We start from the raw sequence: 23,623 nt of genomic DNA, 5'->3' as shown, positions 1-23,623 counted from the left end.
CAGCCTGGGCCAACTAAACAACAATGACAACTGCAACAAAAAACAGCCGGGCATTGTGGCAGGAGCCTATAGCCCAGCTGCTTCGGAGGCTGAGGCAAGAGAATCACTCAAGCCCAAGAGTTTGAGGTTGCAGTGAACTGTGACTCCACGGCACTCTACCCAGGGGACTACATAGTGAGACTATCTCAAAAAAAAAGAAAAAAAGAAATTATTAAATGGGTATGACACACGTCATTTGGGTAATAGATACCCTAATAGCCCTGAGTTCAACACTATCCAATATATACACATAACAAAATTATACTTGTGCTCCATGAACGCAATTTAAAAAAATAAAAATACTTTTCAAAAAAGAGATCTCAAGTATATGATAGAAAATGTGACACTCTGAGATTTAAAAAACCTTAATTAATAATTGGACAAGAGGGATAAAGAGGAGTCCTGAGTCAGAAACGACACGGGAGTTTCCTATCTAAGTAACGCACTGGTGGAAAGGCTGCCGGGGAAGGCTGCAGCGCTCGTCCTCCAGACTGGGGTTCACTAGATGGAAAAGGAACAAACACTGGAGAATTTTTGCCTAAGGAAAGAGAATAAAAGCAGAGAAACAGGGCAAGAATCCAAAAGTAAAAGAATAATAATTCTGTTAAAAATAAAACATAAGTAATGCTCCCTTCAGAACAAATAGGCAAACTTAAGTTTCATTTCCTCTCCTGGACTTGTAGCAGTTGCCACGTGAATGCCCTGTGCTTTGATTAAGGAGGAGTGGCCCAGTATGCTGGGGATGGAGTCACCTTTCCCTGGGCATACAGGGATGGAGGTAAGGATCCGAGTAAATTGGAGGAAATAAAGTAAGGAATGGATCCGAGTAAATTGGGCTTTTGATCAGAGGAAATAAAGTAAGGAATGGATCCTGAGTATGCAGCCAATAGTGCCCACTACAACAACCTTAGATCTTTTTCACAAAAGCAGGCATTTACACAGACTAGCCCACCCTATACTGTGGAAATGACTTGCATCCATGACGTCCTTTTCTTGTGTTATTAACTAACTTGCCAATTTCTATACTTCTCTCCATTAAATTTCATTTTGCATAGTTAATCCCATTTATCTGCTACAGAGATTACGATTTGGCTCTGTCACCCCTTATACCAGATATCTCTCCCTATATTTTATTAATTGTAGCATATCTACATTTGCCTAAAATTTAAAAAAAGAAAGGGACAATCAGGATACTATCATTCTATCGGGTATTATACTAAATACTTAAAATACATAAACTCTAACTCTCACAATCCTTAAAACTAGTATTAACATCTGTTTTCTACAGATGGAAAATCTGAGGTAAGGTAATTTGGCAAAATTCAAGTAGCTTATAAGCACTGGAGCGGGGATTCAAACACGGGTCCCTCCCACTCCAGTGTCCCCACTGTTTACAATCAGTATCATCTCATCTCAAAAGTATACTGCTATTTAAAAACATTTATTAAACATCCAATTCAATATTCTCTGGACTGAAGAGAATTAGACAGATCCTTCCCTTCCAACAAACTGCAGATACTTTAGACTTAGCAGTAAAGTGTGGCAATTAAATAGAATACAGATACTATCCCTTCTGCTAAAAAAAGAAGAAAGGCATTAAGTCCAAAAGTATCTTGCAACCCCAGAGCTTACCATGTAACTCAAGGCATAATGAACATGTACAAGTGGTATTAAAAGGGAAGGAATGTAAGCTAAACACTAGTTTTTTTAAACAAGAGTGCACCTATGCTCACTCTCTTGAATAATATGAATCTAGCTCATTTCCCATGGAAGACAGAAAAAAATGTTCCTAATGTATTACACTTTTTTCACTGTTCAGCAAATGTTTTGGAGTAGGAATTATAAGAAAACCATACACTTTGTATCGTAGGAATACAAAATTTGGTAAAATGATTTCTCCCTAAGAGTTTAGTAGGAAAAACAAGGAAACAAAATATAATAGGAGACAGTCTGTGACCAGTAAGCCATGATTTACAGAGAGTTTTACTAGAGTTTATGAGAAGGAAATGAACAATTCTAACTAAAACAATGAGGAATGGCCTTGGAGAAAGAAGGACCTGACTTTGCTTCTGGGTTCTGAAGGATGACAGTGATTCCCAAAAGTGAACTTAGGAAAGAATTTGAGGAAAAGACGGTACTGTTTGTGCAAAGGGGATGAGGCAAAGAAATGTAGAGCATGTTTGCAAAATGGCTGGTCCTACCTGACAAAGCAAACAATTTAAACAAGAAAAAGGAGAAAAAAGTTTGAAAAGTAAGTTCAATCAGATCATGAACAGCTTGCAAGTCTGCCTAAGAAGTCCAAATTTTATTCAGGAAACAAATAGTCAGTGAAGCTTTAGGAGGAGTGAACACTTTAGAGAAATTCACAAATAACAATACTCAGGCTGAGGATGGATAAGGAGGATAAGCCTGCCTGCTCAAAAGTGGCGCCCACCTAGCCTTAAGCTTCATTCCCCGTCATTTCTCCACAACCCCTCCCTGCCACCCAAGCCAACTGTTTGTTGGCTGCTCCAAGAGGTTAGGTACCGTCTCATCTTTGCACATTTAGAACACGAAATGCTTTCTTGAGCTGACAAATTCTTAGGTATTGCGCAGGCCCATCTCAGATGGTGACTTCCTCTGGAAGTTTTCCCTGCTGCTAAAAGCATGGGTGACTGCTACCACAAAGCCTTTATCCTGGCACTCATCACTCTAGAACTGTCAGTAACTTGTGCACACTGGACTATAAGCTCTTAAAGACAGAGACTGGATATCACTGCTCTTTGTAATCTTAATTTTTAAAGCAAATGCTCAATAAAGTTCTGTTTTCCCTCCTGCCACTCTATACACAATCCCTTCCTCTGTTAGAATGCTCTTTTCCTTGTTTATCCTTGTTCTCTGCCTACTCACGCTGCAACCTCGTCACAAATCTACTGCCCCAAAGAAGCCTTCCTCCCCAAGACTATGTCAGGTGCCTCACCATTACACACTCACAGTACCACGCACTTCTTCTTCATCGCACTCACAGCAAAAAATGTAATTTTACTTTCATTTATGTGATCAGATCATCTCTCTTTTCCAAACTGTTCTTTAAGCTCCATGAGGTCAGAATCTCTCTCTGCTTTTTGCTCATAATTAAATCTTCAGCACTTAACACAAAGTAAGTACCCTAGAAACTAAACAGCTGAATGTGGCTAGAACCCAAGAGTTAAGTACATTGCTCTGGAGTCATGCTGCTGGCTCAATAATGTGAAATTAGGGCATTAGCCAGCCATTCTATGATCATTTTCTTCATCAATAAAAAACAGGACAAGTACCTATCTTTCAGACTTGTGAAAATTTAATAGATATAAAATGGTAAGACTTGGCACATGCAAATATTCTATCAAAGTTACATGATACTATTATTATTTTCTGTTGGAGTTAATGATATCATGATTATCATCATTACTGTAATACTGACTGGCTACAGCTTATGGGTTCTCTTGTGTTGACACTTCTTGGGTTCATACCAAGTAGTCTTAGTAGTGCTGAGTTATACTTTGGATGATCAGTTAGAAACAATTGGTGGCAACCCAGGGTCTGTTTCTAAGGATTGGTAGTGGTAGAAATTTAATATTAGCAAGACATTAAAACAAAATAAATACAAACATTAATCTGGACAGGGTTTTGGATCCATTGGAAGGAATACAGGATTATGATGCATTTTTTAAATTATTCTATTAAAGATTGCTTATACACTCTTACAGTTTTATATTATCTTAAATCTACTTAGTTATTATATTTTTGCATTTGCCTTTCAAACAAATAATATTCAAAACTTTCAAAGTATCCTTGGTTTATTCCATAAAATATACCTATTATGTAAGATTCATTTTTATTATCTTTCAGATATAGATTATGAATTCTAAAATCCCATTTGGACTAACCGTGAGATTCCATGACCATACTGCTTAATTTTTTCAAACTAGGGTCAACGAGTATAAGAATTTGGCCAAATGCACATGGAGCTAAGTAAGTTGGAGAAACGCTAGCAAAATATCTACAGCACAACGAAAGAAACCTGGGCCCTTCAGTAACCTTATAGCAGGGGTCCTCAAACTTTTTAAACAGGGGGCCAGTTCACTGTCCCTCAGACTGTCGGAGGGCCTGACTGCAGGCCCCGGGACGAGTCGGCTGCTAAGCAGGACAGGCAGCAGTGGCAAAAACACCTGGGGGGCTGTAGTTTGAGGACGCCTGCCTTATAGTATGGTTTTCAGTGTTTATTCCACTACATCTGTATTTTCTCATTCCTCTTGAGAAAAAATCAATTGCGTGAACAGTCTAAGAAAGTAAACCATTAAAAAATTTCTAGATCTATCCATTTATTTTCACTGTTTGCCTGACAAAACAGGCTATGATTTTAAAAGCCTTCTTCTAGATAAAAACATGCTAGGCACAGAAACATCTTTACAAGACAAATGATGTAGCGTGAAACATTTCATATATAATTTCTTTGGGAATTTAGATAATATCAATAAGTACATATAAATTTTAAAAATTACCTAGCCATTCAATGTTCTCGTTAAAAACTCTTTCTCCTCTTCATTAGGAAAATCATGACAGGGCAACAGCCCTTAGAAAAGGTATAAAAGATTAAACCTAAGTAAAGAGAGAAAAGTGGTAAGAACTGGATCGGACTTATTACCTAAACAGGCAAATTAGACTTCCTTTATCATCATAACACCAATACCCAGCTGTATCAGAAATAAATTCTCAGCTAATTTAGAATACATTTAAAACTCTATTATCTATTATTAACCTCTTCTCAACTCTACTCTTCTCAGCTAAAGACAGACATTTTTCTATTGAGTGATTGCTTTTTCCTGGTATCTCTAAAGCCAGGGCCTCAGGCTTCCTTCCCGAAGGGTAGTGGGGGGAGGAGAAAATAAAGGCAAGAAGACTAAAAGAGAGAGAGACCACTTAGAGCTGTAATAATTCCTAGTGGCAGATCAAATTATGATGATAGGGTAGGGAATAATTTGGGGATAGCACAATGCATGAATAATTTGGGTAATTTCATTTTTCAATTTATAGCTAAAAGCTGAAAATATAAATCAAAATAATGAATTCTATTTTATTAAAATCTCCCCCTGAAAACATTAGTCCATGTCTTGTAAGATTTTTGAATATGTCTTCAGCCCTAAATCACACAAGAAACTGTGAATTACCTTTAGAAATCTTAATGGTTTAACAGTGCTCAGGTACTTTTGAAACTAAAGGCAAAGAGTCAACAGAAGAGGACATCCCCTTACAAGACAATTTCTCAAGCATCATTTAATATTTTTTTAATATCAAAATATTTTAAATACCCAGCTCTAAAGAATGGGTACTAAAACAAATGTCCATTATTTATTCGACCATTTACGTATGTCAACTATCTGAAAAATTATTTCCTATTTATTACTGCTTTAGGAGAAAGAAACCAATCATTGAGCTTATAGTTAGATTAACTCACATGAAAACAAGCAGCAACAAATAAATATACCAAGTGGTGTGATCCCCCACCCCGACGAGCCTCATATTTTTAACAAAACATGAAAACACTTAAAACTAAATACACAATATTTTACAAACTATGTTTCACCACACGAATTTAAAAGAAAAAAATCTGCAGGAAGAGAAAAGAATCATAAAGGGGAAAACCCTCAACTTTTCACCTTGTAATATCAAATGTTGTTATTAATGCTAAACTCTGTTATAGGCTATTTTTTAAAATGCATGTATCACACAAAAAAAACCCAGGTAGCAATTTTTTTAAAGTAGGCTTTTGTTTATCTTTTTATTTTAAAACTCACAGGGACACTAGAATACCAACTGAATTATTTCAACAATAAATGTCAGTACAGATTCAAATTGTCAGTAATAGTTGTTGGCATTTTATGACTACCTTCATAATCCAAATGGATGATGAGGGGGGAGTATCATGGATTTGAAAGATTTAGTATCCTACACCTTCCCTTAGCAAAATTTATTGACAATTTAAAGGTTAGTCAAAATGTTAATGAAAATTTAAATTTAATTAAGTAAACGAAATTGAACATTTTAATTGTAAAGGACACAAAAAGTAAATCACTTAACTGTAAATTTCAGTGACACTGAAAGCATGCACCAGTAATTACAGACTTCTTACCAGATCATAGTTTTTGAAAAGTTAATAACCCACTGGTACTAACAAAGTTAAACAGCCTTTCTATTAGCTCAATATATCTTTCATTTAACTTTTAAAGGTAAAAATAAATTACCACAAAGTACATTACTAAAAATTAAGAGATGATTTCATTTTTCTCTTATTCATCCTAAATGAGGACCAAAGGATCACCTATTAATTCTAATTAACCAATTTGTCTCAGATTGATAATAAAATAGTATTATCAAACCTTTTAAGATCTATAAGACTATGACAATATAAGGAATAATTTTTATGTAACAATAAAATACTGAAATGTAATGTTTTAAATAAAAATGATGTTAGTTTTAAAAATAGTCTTTTTAAGTCTTTTAAAAGTACTTACTTGCATGGAAAGATCATGTGCCAAATAATAATTTATTTTAGAAAGTCAATGGGAGAGATATTACTTTTGAAATTACCGTTATTTCAAATATTTTATTATTTGTAGACAGTTATAGCATTTACAAAAATAGAATTTAAAGTGGCTCAAGGGGCTAAGGCACCAGCCACATACACTGGAGCTGGTGGGTTCGAATCCAGCCTGGACCTGCCAAACAGCAATGACAACTATAACCAAAAATAGCTGGGAGTTGTGGCGGGGGCCTGTAGTCCCAGCTACCTGAGAGGCTGAGGCAAGAGGATCACTTAAGCCCAAGAGTTTGAGGTTGCTGTGAGCAGTGACACCATGGCACTCTACCCAGGGCGACAGCTTGAGACTCTGTCTCAAAAAAAAAGAATTTAAACGTTTGAAACTGTTTACCAAAATAGAATTTAAACATCTGAAAAGTAGCTTAAGTGTAAATTAAAATAACTTTAAAAATCAAATATTTAATGGCTCATAGGAAATTATATCATCATGACTAAGTGGCCAAATAAGGACTACATGTTCAACATTTTTCCTCATTTAACTTCATAATGAAATATTAGTCCATTGATATAAATGTCTTAAGAGTTGGATAAATGTGAACAAATATATATAGTCTGCTTATTATCAAAAGGTGAGAGAGAAAAGGAGCAAAAAGAAATACAGGGTGGCCGTAAAGTTCGTGTGTAATTAAAAATAATTGCACACCAACTTTACGGCCACCCTGTATATCTAGTGAATTCCTTTTCACATTTACATGCGCTGCTGTAATACTCTTCTTTTTTTTCCTACCAGCAATTGTTTCTTGCTAAAATCATCCCAACTACCACCCCTATTTTCTTTAGGCTGTGAGTTCTGTGAAATAAGCTACCGTTTAGAAACCTCAAATGATACAAAAGATAACTGACCATAATCAAATACACTAAGAAACTACCATGACATAGATAAAAAGTTCAGTATTGTTTTTAAAACCCACTTAACAGTAAACTTTTTTCCAGCTTCCTAAAAAAAAATACAGCATGGTTATAAAAATAAGGTATAATAATTCAAAACAAATATTTTAAAGCATAAAACAATTGAAATAAGAGGCACATTTCAATAAATATTTCCTATAAGCAAAAAACTTTGGCATCTTATCCATTCTTAGATTCACTTCAATCCTATCTGTGACTAACTAGAAGGGAAGTCACATGACTGGAGCAATGAAAGAGAAAGAGAAGTTTCCTTTCTTTTCTACAGGAAGAAACAAAAGCTTGGTATTAGCTATCCAAAGCTAATGGGTGGGGCCTGCAAGCCAAAAACTGTAATGGATTGAGGTTAAATTAATGGGGACCATTTTAGCCTTTTGAAAGCATCAAAAATGCAAAGATTGCAACCAACATGTAAAATAACAAGTGTTTAATGTAAGATAGGTTTTACAACTAGAAAATTCTTCGGGGATATAATTCAGTTTATAAACAATGTTGCTGCTTTTCTGGGGGTAAAATCACCTAACTGTGATTCCCTACACAGATACACACACACCATCCCCCACTGGTACACAGATACTCCACAAGCCTCTTGAATAAATAGGAGTATCCAATGTCCCAGGGTGATGGGTGGTCCTGAGGTCCTGAACCAGAGCTGTATACTTTTAAGGGATGCTAAGATAAGAACAAAGTGTTTTGTGTTTGTTTAAACCCAGGTCTAGCTACAAAGTCTTTACACCATTACTGGTACAGCTCATAAATTTGTGCTATTATTGATTCAGACAAATTCTAAGTGTCAGCATAAATGCAAGAATTTAAGCATATCAAAATAAAAGACTTTTGGGATTTTTACAGATCTGATTCAAATTAGCTAATTCACTTTACTTAAAAGTAATCACTACATTTCAAAAGTGTAAAATCTCAACCTAAGACAGACTATCCTATCACCACATTTTAACTACCAACAGAATGCTTTTAAAATACACATTACGTAACATTATTTAAATAAAATTACATATTTTAATTGCTACAAAGCAATTAAAAACTTATAAAGAAAACAAAATTAACCTATGTGGAGTCACAATGAAGCATCAACTATTATATTATGCCCATTTTTATACTCCAGGTTTTATATAAGTCCAATATAAAGAGAACTTTTTTTTCTGTTTTTGCTGCAGAAAGCAAGATTTACAAGTGGCCCAGGGAAAAGATAAGCAATAAATAATAGTTCTGTCCTGGTTTCTCTGGCTTCATCAAGTGGGCCTGCAACCTGAGCCAAAGGGCACAAATTCCTCACCACTCAAAATTCTTCAATGGTAAGGGGGAGGAAATAGTGAAAGGGGCAAACACACGAATCCAACAGTCCTTAGATTGAAGAGTCAGCTAAAAATTTTAATTAGAGTGCCAAAAATGAGGCCAATACCATGATTAAATCTCTAATGTACAATATAAACAACCTAAAAAAGCTTTTTTTCCTTATGAAATTGAAAATGATTCTTTTGTAACTTATGTCCTATGCTGAAACTGTGTTAGGTATGTATCTCTAATATTATTTAATCTATTTAAAGGAGTAGCTGAAAAGTACAATTTGCAAGCACCAGTGTTTCTATATTGTAAGCAAAATCATGAATTATTAAAATCATACCCAGAAAAGCATGTTGATAAAATTCATTCTAAACTTTACAATGTAGTATCTATCAACAATCTGTTCAGTATTTAAAGTGATAACCTGTATTGTCAGACCTTTGTTACGGACTAAACTAAGCATAATGACAACTCCTATAGAAAAAAAAAGTTAAGGTGAAGGAATTTAAGCATTATATTATCTAGGAACATTCTAGTCATTATCCCTAATGGCCTAGGAAATTGCTTACAAAGTTTGAGGAAGAAAATGGTCACAAACAAATCTTGACTGAAGTAAAAGTAATTTGAAATTTATATGGAGTCTTCATATCACACGCACAATAAAACTAAATAAAAATCTTACAATGATTACCAAATTAAACTTACAAGATTTTAAAATAGAATCCAACTTTAACATTAATAAAAGTAATAAATTTAAGTGGGTTTTAATTTTTAAAAGTGTACTGCTATGCCAAGTTTAAAACAGCTGGTAAAACTTAAGCATATTATTAACAGCACAATAAATTAATCATTCTGAAACTGGCAAAGATAGCTTTCTCTGCCCCAAATCTGAAAACCGTATTATTTCATGACTATTGAGAAATCATTGTATTTAGCTCAAAATTTTAAACCTTTTTTAAAATCATAATCTCCAAATTAAACTGAGACTATAAAAAGTGACTAGTACATGGGGAAATGATCCTTTGCTTTTATGCCTTACATGAAAAGACCGAGAATTGGAAAAATTTTCTTAGAAAGTTTGCAAAAATTAAAAACACGAAAAAAATATACTGGGAGCCAAAGAACAGAAAACTTAAATCTATCATCCAACAGCACTTTACACTTAAGTGATCAATAACAATTAGTTTAATAGACAAATTATTGAACCACAATTTTCCTAAAATAACCATTTTCTTAAAAGTTAATACTTTTCTATAAAAATAAGCCATCTTGTTGATTTACACCTCTAAAAATGTTAATACAAAAACCCAGTTGAGACATAAATTCAATAAATTTCAGAGAAGAGCTATGAATATCAATAAGCCTAATTATGCCCTTTTAGGTAAGCAGTGAGTTTCTAGTACATGAAAAAGTACCACAGGATAAATGAAATCAAGATTGAAGATTAGTAAAATATTTACAAATTAATCTCTCATAAGCACAGAAATTACTGGTATAAAGATAACCGCTAGTCAGAAATAATTAAAGAAAAATAAACTGAAAAAACACAGGAATAAACGTGGATCTTATTTGATAGGACACTATATGGAATCAAGTCAGTTAACTAACCAGTTAATACGACATATTAATGATCCAACAGGACAACTGAGCTTCTTCACCTCAAGGCTGACTACAAATGGGTACAGAATAACCTTCTGAGGTGATGAAAATGTTCTATTTCATGATGCTGGTGTTGGTAATCACAATTTGCCAAAACTCATCTGATTAGATACTTATTTGGCAATTTTTTTTCTTTTTTTTTTTTTCCAAGCTGTCACCCTGGGTAGAATGCAGAGACGTCGTAGTTCACAGTAACCTCAAACTCTTGGGCTTAAGTGATTCTCTTGCCTCAGCCTCCCAAGTAGCTGGGACTGCAGGCATCCGCCACAAGGCCCGGCTATTTTTTCTTGAAGTTGTAGTTGTCATTGTTGTTTGGCGGGCCTGGGCTGGATTCATACCTGCCAGCTCTGGTGTAGCAAATTTTATTATACGTAAATTACACCTCAGTAAAGCTGACAAGGTAAAAATGACGGGTTTAATATTTTTAAAAATTCTGCCAACCATTTATACGGAAAAAGTATTATAATAATAAAAATACAGCTCTCGAAACAGATTAAAACCTGGGATTGCTATAGTTTTAAAATGATTTTCATATATATTATTACTATCAATCCTTATCATAACCCTCTAAAAGAGGGAGGAAAGATACTGGCTCCATCTTACCCAGGGGAACACTGAAGCTCCCAGCAAGAGAGCAGCCAAACGCAGAAACCTACCAAGTGGCAGATCTAAAACAATTTTCAATGTTTTGTCTCTCCCTATGCCCCACTATTTCTCTTTGTAATAATAACTACGGAGAACAAATATGAGTCCTTACTATCTACCGAGTTTGCGTAAGTTTTTAAATGTGTAATAACATGATTATAGAAATTTAGCACCATGATTCAAACCATGTAGGAAAATTTAGTCCTCATAGTAGGCCTATACAAAGTGGGTACTTTTTTTGTCCTCCCATTTATAGGACACTGAGAAACTGACAAATTAACTTACTTCCCCCATAGATATCTAATAAACTAGGATTTAGGTACTGTTAATCCGACTGGAGTCTATACCATTCTATACTGTCTCATAAGGATTAAATATTAAAAGAGCAAAGGTATTAAATTACCACAACAGGTCTGTTTAAAACGTTATTTTTCCATGTAATGCAGAACATACGACCTAGATATGTAACACCTGAATACACATGTAAAATTTCATGATATGACAAATTACTCCAAGGAAAATACTTATACAAAAAAGCTGTCTCCAAGCCTCAGTTTACATCATATTGTAAATACTAAATAATATTCTTTACCATAAAACTACAAAAAGCCTTAGACTTAACTGTAATAGAAATTAAGCTATTAATTTTTTTTCGAGACAGAGTCTGTGTCGCCTTCAGCAGATTGCTGTGGCGTCACAGCTCATAGCAACCTCAAACTCTTGGGCTTAAGCAATTCTCTTGCCTCAGCCTCCAAAGTAGCTGGGACTACAGGCACCCACCACAATGCCCGGCCATGTTTTGGTTACAGCTGTCATTGTTGTTTAGCAGGCCCAGGCCAGGCTGGGTTCAAACATGCCAGCCTTGGTTTATGTGGCCGGTGGCATAACCACTGAGCTTAAGGGCACTAATATTATACCAATTTTAAAGATACCACATAAAAAAAGAAATCAATTTAATTTTCCACCAAGAGTATGTGCTATCAAAAATAACTATAATTTTATTTTGGCAAAGACTAGTTTATATTTTAGTTTATTTACTTAACAGATTCATAGAAGGCAGTATATATAATATTATCTCTACTCTTCATGACTTAAGTACCACAGCAAATTACAGAAAGAAATGTAATACTTAATCTATCAATTATCTGTAGATCTTAGTTTGGAAGATATTTCCAAGTTGTCAAATATTTAGATATTGAGAAGGAAGCAATCATCAGACTACCTTCCAATTTGTTTAAAAGATGAGATAAATCCTGATGTGTCAAAAACGCAACAACACTTCCATTACTTATTTCACAGAATACTCATTAAAAGATCATTTCTACAGGTACCTCACTGACCTGCAATGTATTTTAACACATTACATCAGAAGATACTATAACCAAGTTATTGTAGGGAGGAATATAAATCATTTAAGTTTAAGGATTGCATATGGTACAAGGTCATAATGTATAGTAACTATATATTGAACAAGCTGAACTTCCTATTGTGTAAAATTCAAAGAAAAATATCTCACAGTATAAAGAATTGGCAATTTTTTTAAATTTAGAATGTTAAGGGGTACATATGTTTTGTTTACATACTTTGTTTTTGTATAGACTGAGTCAAAGTTATACACTTGAGTCCTTTACCCAGATAGTGTGCCTTGTACCCCATAGGTGTGAATTTACCCATCCCACCTCACCCCTGTCCCCAGCCTGATTTTCATTGAGATTTACTTCGTATGTGGGCTTAAGCTGTTGGTCAATTAGTTCCAGTTTGGTACTGAATACATGTGTTTGTTTCTCCATTTTTGTGTTACTTCACTAAGAATTGAAAATAGTTTAATAAAATAACTTGTTTCACATTTATTTCCAAGTGAAATCTATAGGATACCACATTTAAGATAACTTGCCAGTTTAACTACTCAGAAATATCTTCACTTTGTTTAGGTTATACTATGTACTTGGTTAGAAACAAAAATACAGTACATCATCATTTTAACTAGCAACTTTTAATCACAACACCAAGACAATTTACTCAGGATATACCAAACTATCTGCAATATTTATGTAATCTCTGAACAAAAAGAATTAAACCAAACCCAAATAACACTGCCTGAAAGCAATCAAAATTAAATAAAGGCCTCATTGTTTGTTTTGTTTTTGACACAGAGTCTCACTTTGTCGCCCTGGGTATAGTGCCATGATATCACAGCTCACAGCAACCTCAAACTCTTGGGCTTAAGCGACTCTCTTGCCTCAGCCTCCCAAGTAGCTCGGACTACAGGGGCCCATGGCAATGCCAGGCTATTTTTTGGTTGTAGTTGTCACTGTTTGGCAGGCTTGGGCTGGATTCGAACCCACCAGCTTCAGTTTATGTGGATGGCACCCTAGCTGCTGAGCTACATGCGCCGAGCCCAGGAATCATTTTTTAATCTACTATGTTGGGTACAGGTAACAAAGTTTTAACACGTCATGAAAGCTAAGAAGTCAGATTAGGTTAAAATGCTCCACTGAATACTAGTGGTTGGTCACTCACATATTTATTTAAAAAACAAATTCTATGGCCAGGTGTGGGGGCTCACACCTATAATCCTATAGCTTTCTGGGAGGCCAAGGGGAATGGATTGCTTGAATTCAGGAGCTCAGGAGTTCAAGACCAGCCTAAGCAAGAGCAAGACCCCATCTCTAAAATATCTGGGCAGGCGACTGTAGTCACAGCTACTCGAGAGGTGGAGCTTGAGGCAAGGGGATCATTTGAGCCCACCTAGGGTGACAAAGTGAGACTCTGTCTCAAAAAAAAAAAAAAAAAGCAATTCTTTTGATTTCTCCCCTTCATTTGTTGTGAACAGATGGTTAAAACAAAAAAGAAGAATCTAAAATAAGCAAGAGTGTGCCTCACTAAGAGAACTACGTAGTGGGTAACTAGGACTTGCCACTGTGGGGTCATCAATTGTAACATATGTGCCACTCTGGTGAAGAATGCTGACCATGGAGGCGGCTATCCATTTGCGGGGTCGGGGTGTAGGGAAAGTCTGTACTTCCTCTTAATTCTGCTGGGGACTCAAAAGTGCTCTGAAAGAGACTTTTAAAAAGTAATGAAAATTCATTTAAGAAGTATAATCTTTAAAATAAGAAGACTATGACTTGAATATGGCTAGTTCACATTTCAAGTTTAAATTCAATGATTATTAAGAACATCTTTCAGAAGTTAAATACACACCAAAGAGTCTGAAAAAAATGTACGACCATTTGAAAATCAATGGAAAGTATCCACTACCTTTACGGCTAAAGTCTTATAAATTTTTGATATAAATGTCTTTAAACGTGATTTTATAACTAAACAGTGTTAAAGCATTTTGTTTGGGACTCTTCCACATTGGTCAACTGGGCAAAACATTTTAAAAATTTGGTAGGCTGAATTTTTGATTATTTTAATTTTAAAATATTAAAATATGTAACTTATTATAGAAATTAATATGATCAGTTTTTAGTTTCTAAGATGCCCCTTTCTATCTAAATATTTATTTAATTGGCATTTTAAACTTGCCCCAAGAATAATAATAATAATCACAAATAGCCCGCATGTGAAAAATGTTCTCATGCTAAACTATGACAAAAGTAAATATAATTAATTAACAACAAAAAAAAATTAGGAAAAGCCGTTAAACATGAACATACAGGGAAAAATTTGTTTTCATAAATTATATAATTGATTTTGAACAGATATAGGAACTCTATGCTAGATCAATTGATTATATGGCATATAATACATACAATTTTCAAACATGGCTCGGTGCCTGTGGCTCAAGTGGCTAAGGTGCCAGCCACATACACCTAAGGTGGCGGGTTCAAATCCAGCCCGGGCCCGCCAAACAACAATGATGGCTGAAACTGGGAAAAAAATAGCCAGGCGTTGTGACCGGCACCTGTGGTCCCAGCAACTTGGGAGGTGGAGGCAGGAGACTCGCTTGAGCCCAGGAGTTGGAGGTTGCTGCAAGCTATGCCACGGCACTCTACCCAGGGGGACAGTTTGAGGCTCTGTCTCAAAAAAAAAAAGAAATTTTTCAAACATTAAAATATTAATCACCTCTAAATGTTTTCTTTTCTTTTTTTGAGACACAGTCTCATTATGTTGCCCTTGGTAGAGTGCTGTAGCTGTCACTGTTCACAGCAACCTCAAACTCCTAGCCTTAAGCAATTCTCTTGCCTCAGCCTCCCAAGTAGCTGGGACTATAGGCACCCATCACAATGCTCAGCTATTTTTTTGTTATAGTTGTCATTGTTGTTTGGCAGGCCCAGCTGGGTTCAAACCCGCTGGCGCCCTAACCACTGAGCTACAGACGCTGAGCCCACTAAATGTTTTCATATCCCACCACTGTTAATAATCTTGAAATTTATCTCAGTTATAATAATAATTATTTCTTCTCTATTATTCCCTTAAAATGTTTTTGAAGCAAAGGAACATAAAATATTTAATATCAGTAAAATATAGTCATCTGTATTATCCATAATATAAGTCAGAAATAAAGGGCGTAAGAACACACTAATGCTTAAAAGGTAAATGAAGATGTCAAAATCAAATTATTAATATTCAAGTCTACTGAGCAATAATAGCTCAATTGCAGTCATTTTAAAATTACTCTTTGGAAGAAAAATCTTGCGTAAATTATGAAATGAAATACATTTAGATAAAAATTCTGTGTGTCATGTTTTATGGCAAAGAATTCAAAATACGTATTAACCCAGTATGTAAAAAAAGCATTATGCAAATAAGCTGAGGAGAAGGCAATAAGGAAAATGGATTCTGTATTTCTCAGAACAAAATAAAATTGAAATGATTATATCTTATTAGATGAGATAATGATTTGGAAACAGAAATCAAAAGCTATATAAAGAAAAACTGAAATGATAACAAACATCAACAGGTAGATGTTTGGTAACATCATTCTTCTCCAAAAAAGATCTAATAATTACCATGCAATTCCTCTCAAGTCCCAGCAAATACTTAAGTCCTTTAAAAACTTTTAACATTTCAAAACCATTGAGTTTTTCCAGGCAATTTAAACATGTTATCCTACAATCTAACTGTGCATGCAAATTTTTAAACTTATGAATAATAAATTGATAAGAGTATTATTAGCACTTACAAAATAATTGCATTCTAATTGCTGACGTCACCTTAGTGAGAACCTACACTATATTAATCATGCATATTTTTTACTTTGATTGAGGCAAATGTGTGTTTTCTGTTAGTTTCTTAAGTAAGAAATTTCTAAAAATTTACCTTATGTAAAAACCAAATCATCACAAAAGTTTTCAAAGTTTGGTTACATATTTTAAGGAACACCTCAAAAAGAATGAGGTGTGACAAAATACACATATATGATACTATACATTTTTATTAGTGTTTTCAAAATAAAATATCATTGAACTCAATGCTTCACAATTAACATGGGTCAGAATGCATATATTCACTTTCAGATCATAAAAATATGATTATTTAACTCGTAAGTTAACATTAGAAAATCAAATGAAGACTGTCATTTTAAACCACCAATGGTGACACGCTATCCTCAGAAGTATCCCGCTGCACTTATCACTATGTGTAAATATAGTGAAAGCACGCACCCAGGCCTGTGCTTCTTTTTGAAGAGTTGGTAATATTAGAGCAATTACAAGAACGTTTGCTTATGTTATTGTTAACAAATTTTAAATAGAACTATGTAACTATAAACAACTCTAGATAAAAACACACACACATATATGTTCTATATTTCACAGCAAGTGATACTCAGTTCTTTGCAGTCAGTATTTTTAAAAGAGAAAAAAAATTCTAGGTGCCTTGGCATGAATTTTTAAATACTATCTCAAAGAAACTAAAATCATTTATTTATCTCCCCAGGGATATACTATTAAAAACACGTTTCAGAATACTTTAAAAAAAAAATCCAATGACTCATGTACTTCTGAAAGTTCTAAAAAACAAAACAAAACCAAAAAAAAAATAAAAACTGTCATATATTTAAAATAGTTTGATTAACAACTGCTCCAGTTGAACACTTAAAATTCCTACTTATGATGCATATCCCTTTATAATAAGTATATAAACATAACAGAAAAAAAAAATCTAACTTAAAATTATACATAAAGCCTGCTGTGTTTTCAAAAATGTTCATACAACCAAAAAATGGCAGCTAAAATAAGAAGAAATTTTTTTAATTTTATGATAATCCTGAATGATGTAAGAGATGCTCACATAATACCTATACGTATCATTTATAACCATCTAATTGTTACTCATCTAATTGTCTTAACTAGGATCAGTAGGATTCCTGTCTCCTTCAGAATCATTATTCAGACGATTTTTATATAAATTTATGTAAATTTCAGATAGGAAACTCTCTTAATGAGGCATCATTTGATAATTGCTGTCCTTTCTGTACATATGTGATATATATAACAGAAGACTAAAGCCAATCAAATACTAAAAATCTATGTTTATAACCTAGAAATCGTTAGCTATATATTAAAAAACTTCAGCAGTAAAATGTCTTAATTCAGTGCTCATGACTGTTTATCAACATATATATAACCATTAAGTAGCTTAAAACTGGATATCTCATAGTCCTAAACATTAACACTGGTTAATAAAATATCTAATATTTAAATATTTTAAAAGGTAAACACAGAAAACTAAATTATAACAAGGTGTGATCAGACAAAGAAGAAAAGGGTTACTTTTTTCATTCATCTATAAAACAAATTTATGACATCGTAAAGAACAATTTAACAACCAACAGAAGGTTCAAAGGGGGAAGCAAGAGCCTGAGAGAAAATGGATTTGTCAATGATTTTAGTCATTCAATCTTAGAGGGAAAAAAGAAAATGCAGCTTCACTTTGCAAATGAAGTAGGAAGCATAAAATCCAGTAGCCTGTGTGTGCATTCCTATTTATGTATTTAAACCTTGTTTCATTCGCAAATTATGCTGATCCTTCCACATGTAAACAGCCAATAATGATAGCCAGGCCTTTGGAAAATGAAAACACCACAGGCAAGGTCAGGGGGGTACCAAGTACTGCAGGACAACAGATCAAAACAGAATGATTTCTTATGTTTCTACTGTTTATATACTTAATTTGAAGATGATATTCCTTAGAAGGCATATAAATATTACCAGGAACATGCAATATAGTATGTAACAAAATATACACTTTTCAAGCAAACATACTATTTTCAGATATGTGTATCTATGTCAGGCAATCTGTAGTAGAGTTAACAGCCATTCATTCAATTCTTTTTAACTTATTTGTCAAAATAAACCTCTTTAGTCCTAAACTTCTTTATTTCTAACCATGAATTCACTACAGAGAATTTATATTTATTTAACTTCTTTTGATTAAACAACCAGGCTAGCAAAAAAAGATTAACATCTTTTTTACTATAAAGAGATTAAGCAACAGAGAGAAGTAAAGAGGAAGAGGTATTACTTTATTATTTCCCAAGTATAATTTTGAAAATGGGAAGCAATGACATTCTGTTTGTTACTTAAGCATCTTAAAACATTACAACATACAATAAGCAAAAGTGGAAATTCCCAAGTAGCAGACTAGCACATTTTAAACACACCAGCTAAAGCCGCCTCTGGCCACATGTTTTTTTGGAGTTCAGTCTCTTAAAGAGACAGTATCCTTGGACCAATGCCTACACAGGAACACATTTTCAAAATGTTTTGATTATTGAGCATCATCTTGCATTTCTTCATTCACATCCACACTAGGCCAACAGTGTTCTCTTTTAGTCTACTGTTACATCAAATTATTTTTATCATAATCCGCAAATAACTACATGCAGGCAATGATGAAATACCTAATAGTGGGAATTACTGTGAACAGAGGTGTCTCAACTAAGGGAACCAGCCTTTTAACAGCAAATTGTCTTGCTTTTTTTAACCTTAAAAAGATCATTATTTCTTCATTCATTTTTCCACCCATTCTCCAGGCATAGATGACAGAACATATATTTGACCCTACAACACTGGCAGTTGCACGAAGGCAATTTCATTGCAGAATGAAGGGGAAATTTTGACTAAGTGAGCTCAAATCAAACAATGAAATTTCAAACATTTCATCTTCTGTGTAGAAGGATGTTCAGGGAGGGTCCCATATACATACCAAAAAACTGGGCAATTTTAACGATTTTGCCTTTCAACATACCTGAGGGCACATTATTAACCTAACTCCCCATGGGGTGCTGCTACACATGGAAAAAGAGAGAGGGGAAAAAAAGTTTTGCTTACTTGGTGTACAAATACATCGACTGGAATATCCAAGGGGCTTCCCTCTCGGTTTATCATGGAGATGAATCCAAATCCCATGCGCACATTGAACCACTTGCAATGACCAGTCCCATGCAAAACCTGGGAAGGTTCTTCCTCTGCCGGCTCAGACAGTTTCCCCGGGTCTTCTCCACCACCTTTGCTCGCCCCGCCTGAGACGGAACAGGACAAAAAAAATTCAGTCTATAAGCCCCTACAGTGTTCATGAAAAGACGAAAAAATACTCGGAGGTAAAGAGGGAGGAGAGAGAGAAAAAAACGTTCATAAATGCTTTGATTCCTCCTTTTCTTCTATAGAAAATATTTTAAATAAAAGGAGTTAAAAGAAAAAAGGGGGAGGGGAAACTACACTATTCTATCGATCACTCCAACTTTCACGTTTCTGTACATACGTGCATTTTTTTCATTTAACTCCGTTTTTCAGCCACATATTACAGTATAGCCTGCAATACCTGTTATGTGGCTGATTTAACACTGATCCCATTTACAAACAGAAATTTTCAGCAAAACTAGCCTCTCCAGCCGACACGAGGAGGAAAGAGAAATCGTGAACATGGGTAGATTAATGCACATGTGGCAGCAGTGAATCCAGAGTTATTTGCAATGTGCATTCCCCTCCCCCCATAACTTTCAATTAAAGTTGGGGGTGGAATGGGGGAGGGGGCAGGTGTATAAAAGTTTTTTCGGTCTCACTTACTGAAAATGCACTTAATCACACACACACAATTCAAACAATAGCCCCCTGAAAGCTTTTCAAGTTGTGAATCAGTGTGGGCGGTACAAAACATTTTTGGAGATCTGTAACAATAGGTTTGCCGAAAGCCCCTCAGAGCGATAGGGGGTAGGGAGATAATGCCCAGTATTGGGGTAAAAGGGGAAGGGGAAGACCGGCAAAGAAGGTTGGGAGAGGGGGAGGGGGTAGAGAAAAGAAGAAAGAAAATCACAGTAAGACAATAGAAACGAAAATTAACCTTCGGCCATGTTGCCCCACCGGCCCTCAGCTCCAAACTGGTGAGATGAAAACTTTCCCTTTGGAACGGAGTGATCTTCTGCATCAATCTAACATCCTGATTTTGTGCGAACACAAATTTAGCTCGCATGGTCTAATGTGCTTTCCTCCTTTTCATTTTTTTCTCTTCTCCAGTTTCTGGCCCCCTGAGCACACACGTGACTTTGTCAATTACATGCTTTCTTGCTACTAATTTCACCTCGGATCCTTAAGGGGCTGGCAAGAGGAAGAGATAACCAATCGCCATTTCATCTAGGCTGACATCAAAATAATTTATGAATGAACACGAAAAACTCAAACATGTTATCTTAAAGACAATTTGGAATGCTTCTTTACGATAAATCAGATAAATGCTGATTTCGTGCTTCTACTTAAACACAATGGAGGGTCCTCGTGAACTGTCGATTTAGAAAAATGGCATAATCATATATGTGTACACGCGTGCCTTCCACATAGCCTGTCTAAAGAATCCCACGGGTGGGGGAGTCATTTAAATAAAGCAGCCGTTGTTACATTACTTTCCCCCTAAGAATTCAGCTACTTCCATAGCAGTAAACCTGCTTGGGACACTAATTTCATATTTAAAGCGATCTTAATTTCTAAAAGACCTAATTAACATTAATTACCTCCCCCATGAAACTTTAGGTAATGATTACAGATACCAAAAGGCAAAAACACACCATTATCCGACACACAGTGATGCCCTGAAGAAACTTCAACTTTAAAATAAAATCCTAACAATTAGAATCGCACGGGTCGGCGCGGTTTATCACATTGGAACATTTTCGAGGGAGTTGGTAAGGAATTGTACTTCACAGGTTGATCCGCCATCTCTTTCCGGGGGAGGAGATGTGATTAATGACTTCCTAAATAACAGCGCAGTTTTCCAGCCTAACGTAGAGGGAACCTCAGTGAGTGGTGATTGTTCCCCCAGAGCAAGACGTGCAGGGCCGAGGGGGAGGGGACGCAGGAGGAGGAGAGGTGAAGAGGAGCCGGCAGGAGAGGCGGCCCCGGACAGAGAAAGAGGTGGGGGAGACCCTGGGCTGGGGGTGTGTGTGAAGACAGAGGGGCACGCGGGAGAAAAAGGTGAATTCATACCATGCTGACTCGGACTCCGACATTTTAAAAGTCCACTACCAGTGGGTAGAAGAGGCGAATAAACGAAAATGTAATAACGGATTAGGCTACTGGGGTCCCTTCCCTGACTATCCCCCAGTTTCAAAATGCTTACTCTTTACCTTTCAAATAGGTTCAAAGGACTGATGATGTGGAGACGCTGACAGTATTACTGCCTGTATCGAATACTACACTAAATACTACAGATTAACTAGAAATGCTTTATTTCTTTTAAAATATATTAGCCGCTTTGAAATATTAAAGTACACCACCAGTCTTTCCCCACTCCACCCCCCATTTTCTTAAACAAGCAGTTTATGGAGAAACTAACTGCTCAGATACCACTTCCCTTCGGCTAAGCTGCAGAGCCGACCCTCCCCCACCACGCCCGCAATCCCCCTCCCCGGCTCTCCAAACAAGTCCACACTCTAACACTGCTTCACACAAACTAAAACGCAGGGATTGCCAATCTAAAAGCTTTTGAAAAACCCACATACACCTATTGAAACCCCCTACCATATGAAACAACTAAATATGGTTGAACTCATTCGTTCAGATCCGAAAGAAATGTATGTATAGAAAAACAAGTTATTTTCAGCTGTTTGTGATAAAAAGTGTCAATCAAAGCTGATCAATTTGGAAGATTTTTTTCGTCTATTTCCTTTGTTATTTCTGAGGAAAGAAAGCAAGCCTTCTCGTTTTATTAGGCAGCTGCTAGAAAGAAGAGAAAAAAATGCAAAACTCCACTGCTTTTGCAAGTACAACAAAAGCTCAGCGCTCTGAAAGAATTATTTACTAACTAAACATTTAGTGGGTATTATTTTAGTAGTATAAATTTACGACTAGGATTGCACTGATCATATTAACTTGTAAGGAAGTAACTTTAATGATGGCATCATAGGTTAAATATTTCACATGATATGAAATAAAGTAATTTAAAATAAGATTTTTTACATTTTAATAATTACTTTAAAAATCAACATCTGATATCAGAGAAAAATAATCTAAACAAGGATGTAAAGAGATGAAATACAATTATTTACAAAAAAGTAATTATCACAAAAACTCACAGGCTAGTACAGTTTTGTTAAGCATTTAGGGTAAACAACATTTTGTCTAAAAGATGGTTTTTAATTAGAAAAGTTTAATCATTATTAAAATCAGGAACACAATATGTATGTGGCATCAGAACCCTTGTTTATTGTTAAATTAGGTGAAATTCAAACCTATTACTACATACATGAAAAGTGTCAAATACCATAACTGAATGACATTGGATGGTATCCTTATGAGAGCCACAGGCTTGCCTGATTGGGGCCTCCAGTATTAGTGGAATTAAGGCAGGGTTCACTGGACTGGTCACTGGTGTCAGAGGTTATCACTTGTTCATTTCCTGAGAGGGACATCAGCCTTTCAAGTTGTGTAGAAGGCTTTTTTCCAACTGGGAACCCTGAGAAATCCTCTAAAATTCATTCACAAAGAATTTAAGACAAATGCATTTACATACCTGGGGGTGGGGAGTAAAAGAAAGGGGAAGAGAAGGGGCTAGGCTAAGAGTAGAGGGGGAGAACAAGTAAGGAAGGAAGTTGGAAAGGAAGGAGACACAGAAAAGAACCACTCACCAATTCAAGAACATGGCACTGTCTTTTAAACAGATTCATCTTTCTGCGCCTTCCCCCAAATCTTTTGAGCCTACGATCCTTTTATAAACTGACCATAAGCTCTTAAAGCTCAGAGTGCTTCTTTCACATAAAACCGTCCCGTGAGTCTCCTAGAATGCTTTCCAATTTGTCACTTTCCTAGTCTCCTGGTTCTAATTTTTTTCTCATTTCCTACTTTCTTGTGTGTGCCAGAAAGACCTGTTTGACTCAAAACGCCTGCTTTATTCCTACAAAAGCAAAATGTTTTACAGCTTGATTTATCATAGTTCTTTCAAAATGTCTTTAAAATCAGTTCAAGTAGCTACAAAAGAATCGTCAACACACCAGGGGGAGGAATGGAGGAAATA

General features: G+C 35.3%; 1 protein-coding gene across 1 annotated transcript in view; it reads right to left on the bottom strand.

The window, feature by feature from the left end:
- The window catches only part of LIN28B (lin-28 homolog B), a 131,791-nt gene that overhangs the window by 104,640 nt on the left and 3,528 nt on the right, over window positions 1-23,623 (bottom strand). The window contains exon 2 of the mRNA XM_023512906.1: window positions 19,453-19,643. Within this exon, the coding sequence (XP_023368674.1) occupies window positions 19,453-19,643 (191 nt within the window). The remainder of the gene's footprint in view (window positions 1-19,452; window positions 19,644-23,623) is intronic.

Source organism: Otolemur garnettii, unplaced genomic scaffold, assembly GCF_000181295.1.
Source record: "Otolemur garnettii isolate 467f Iridium unplaced genomic scaffold, OtoGar3 scaffold00002, whole genome shotgun sequence".
NCBI classification, from domain to species: domain Eukaryota; kingdom Metazoa; phylum Chordata; class Mammalia; order Primates; family Galagidae; genus Otolemur; species Otolemur garnettii.
This window is presented reverse-complemented; position numbering and strand designations above follow the sequence as displayed.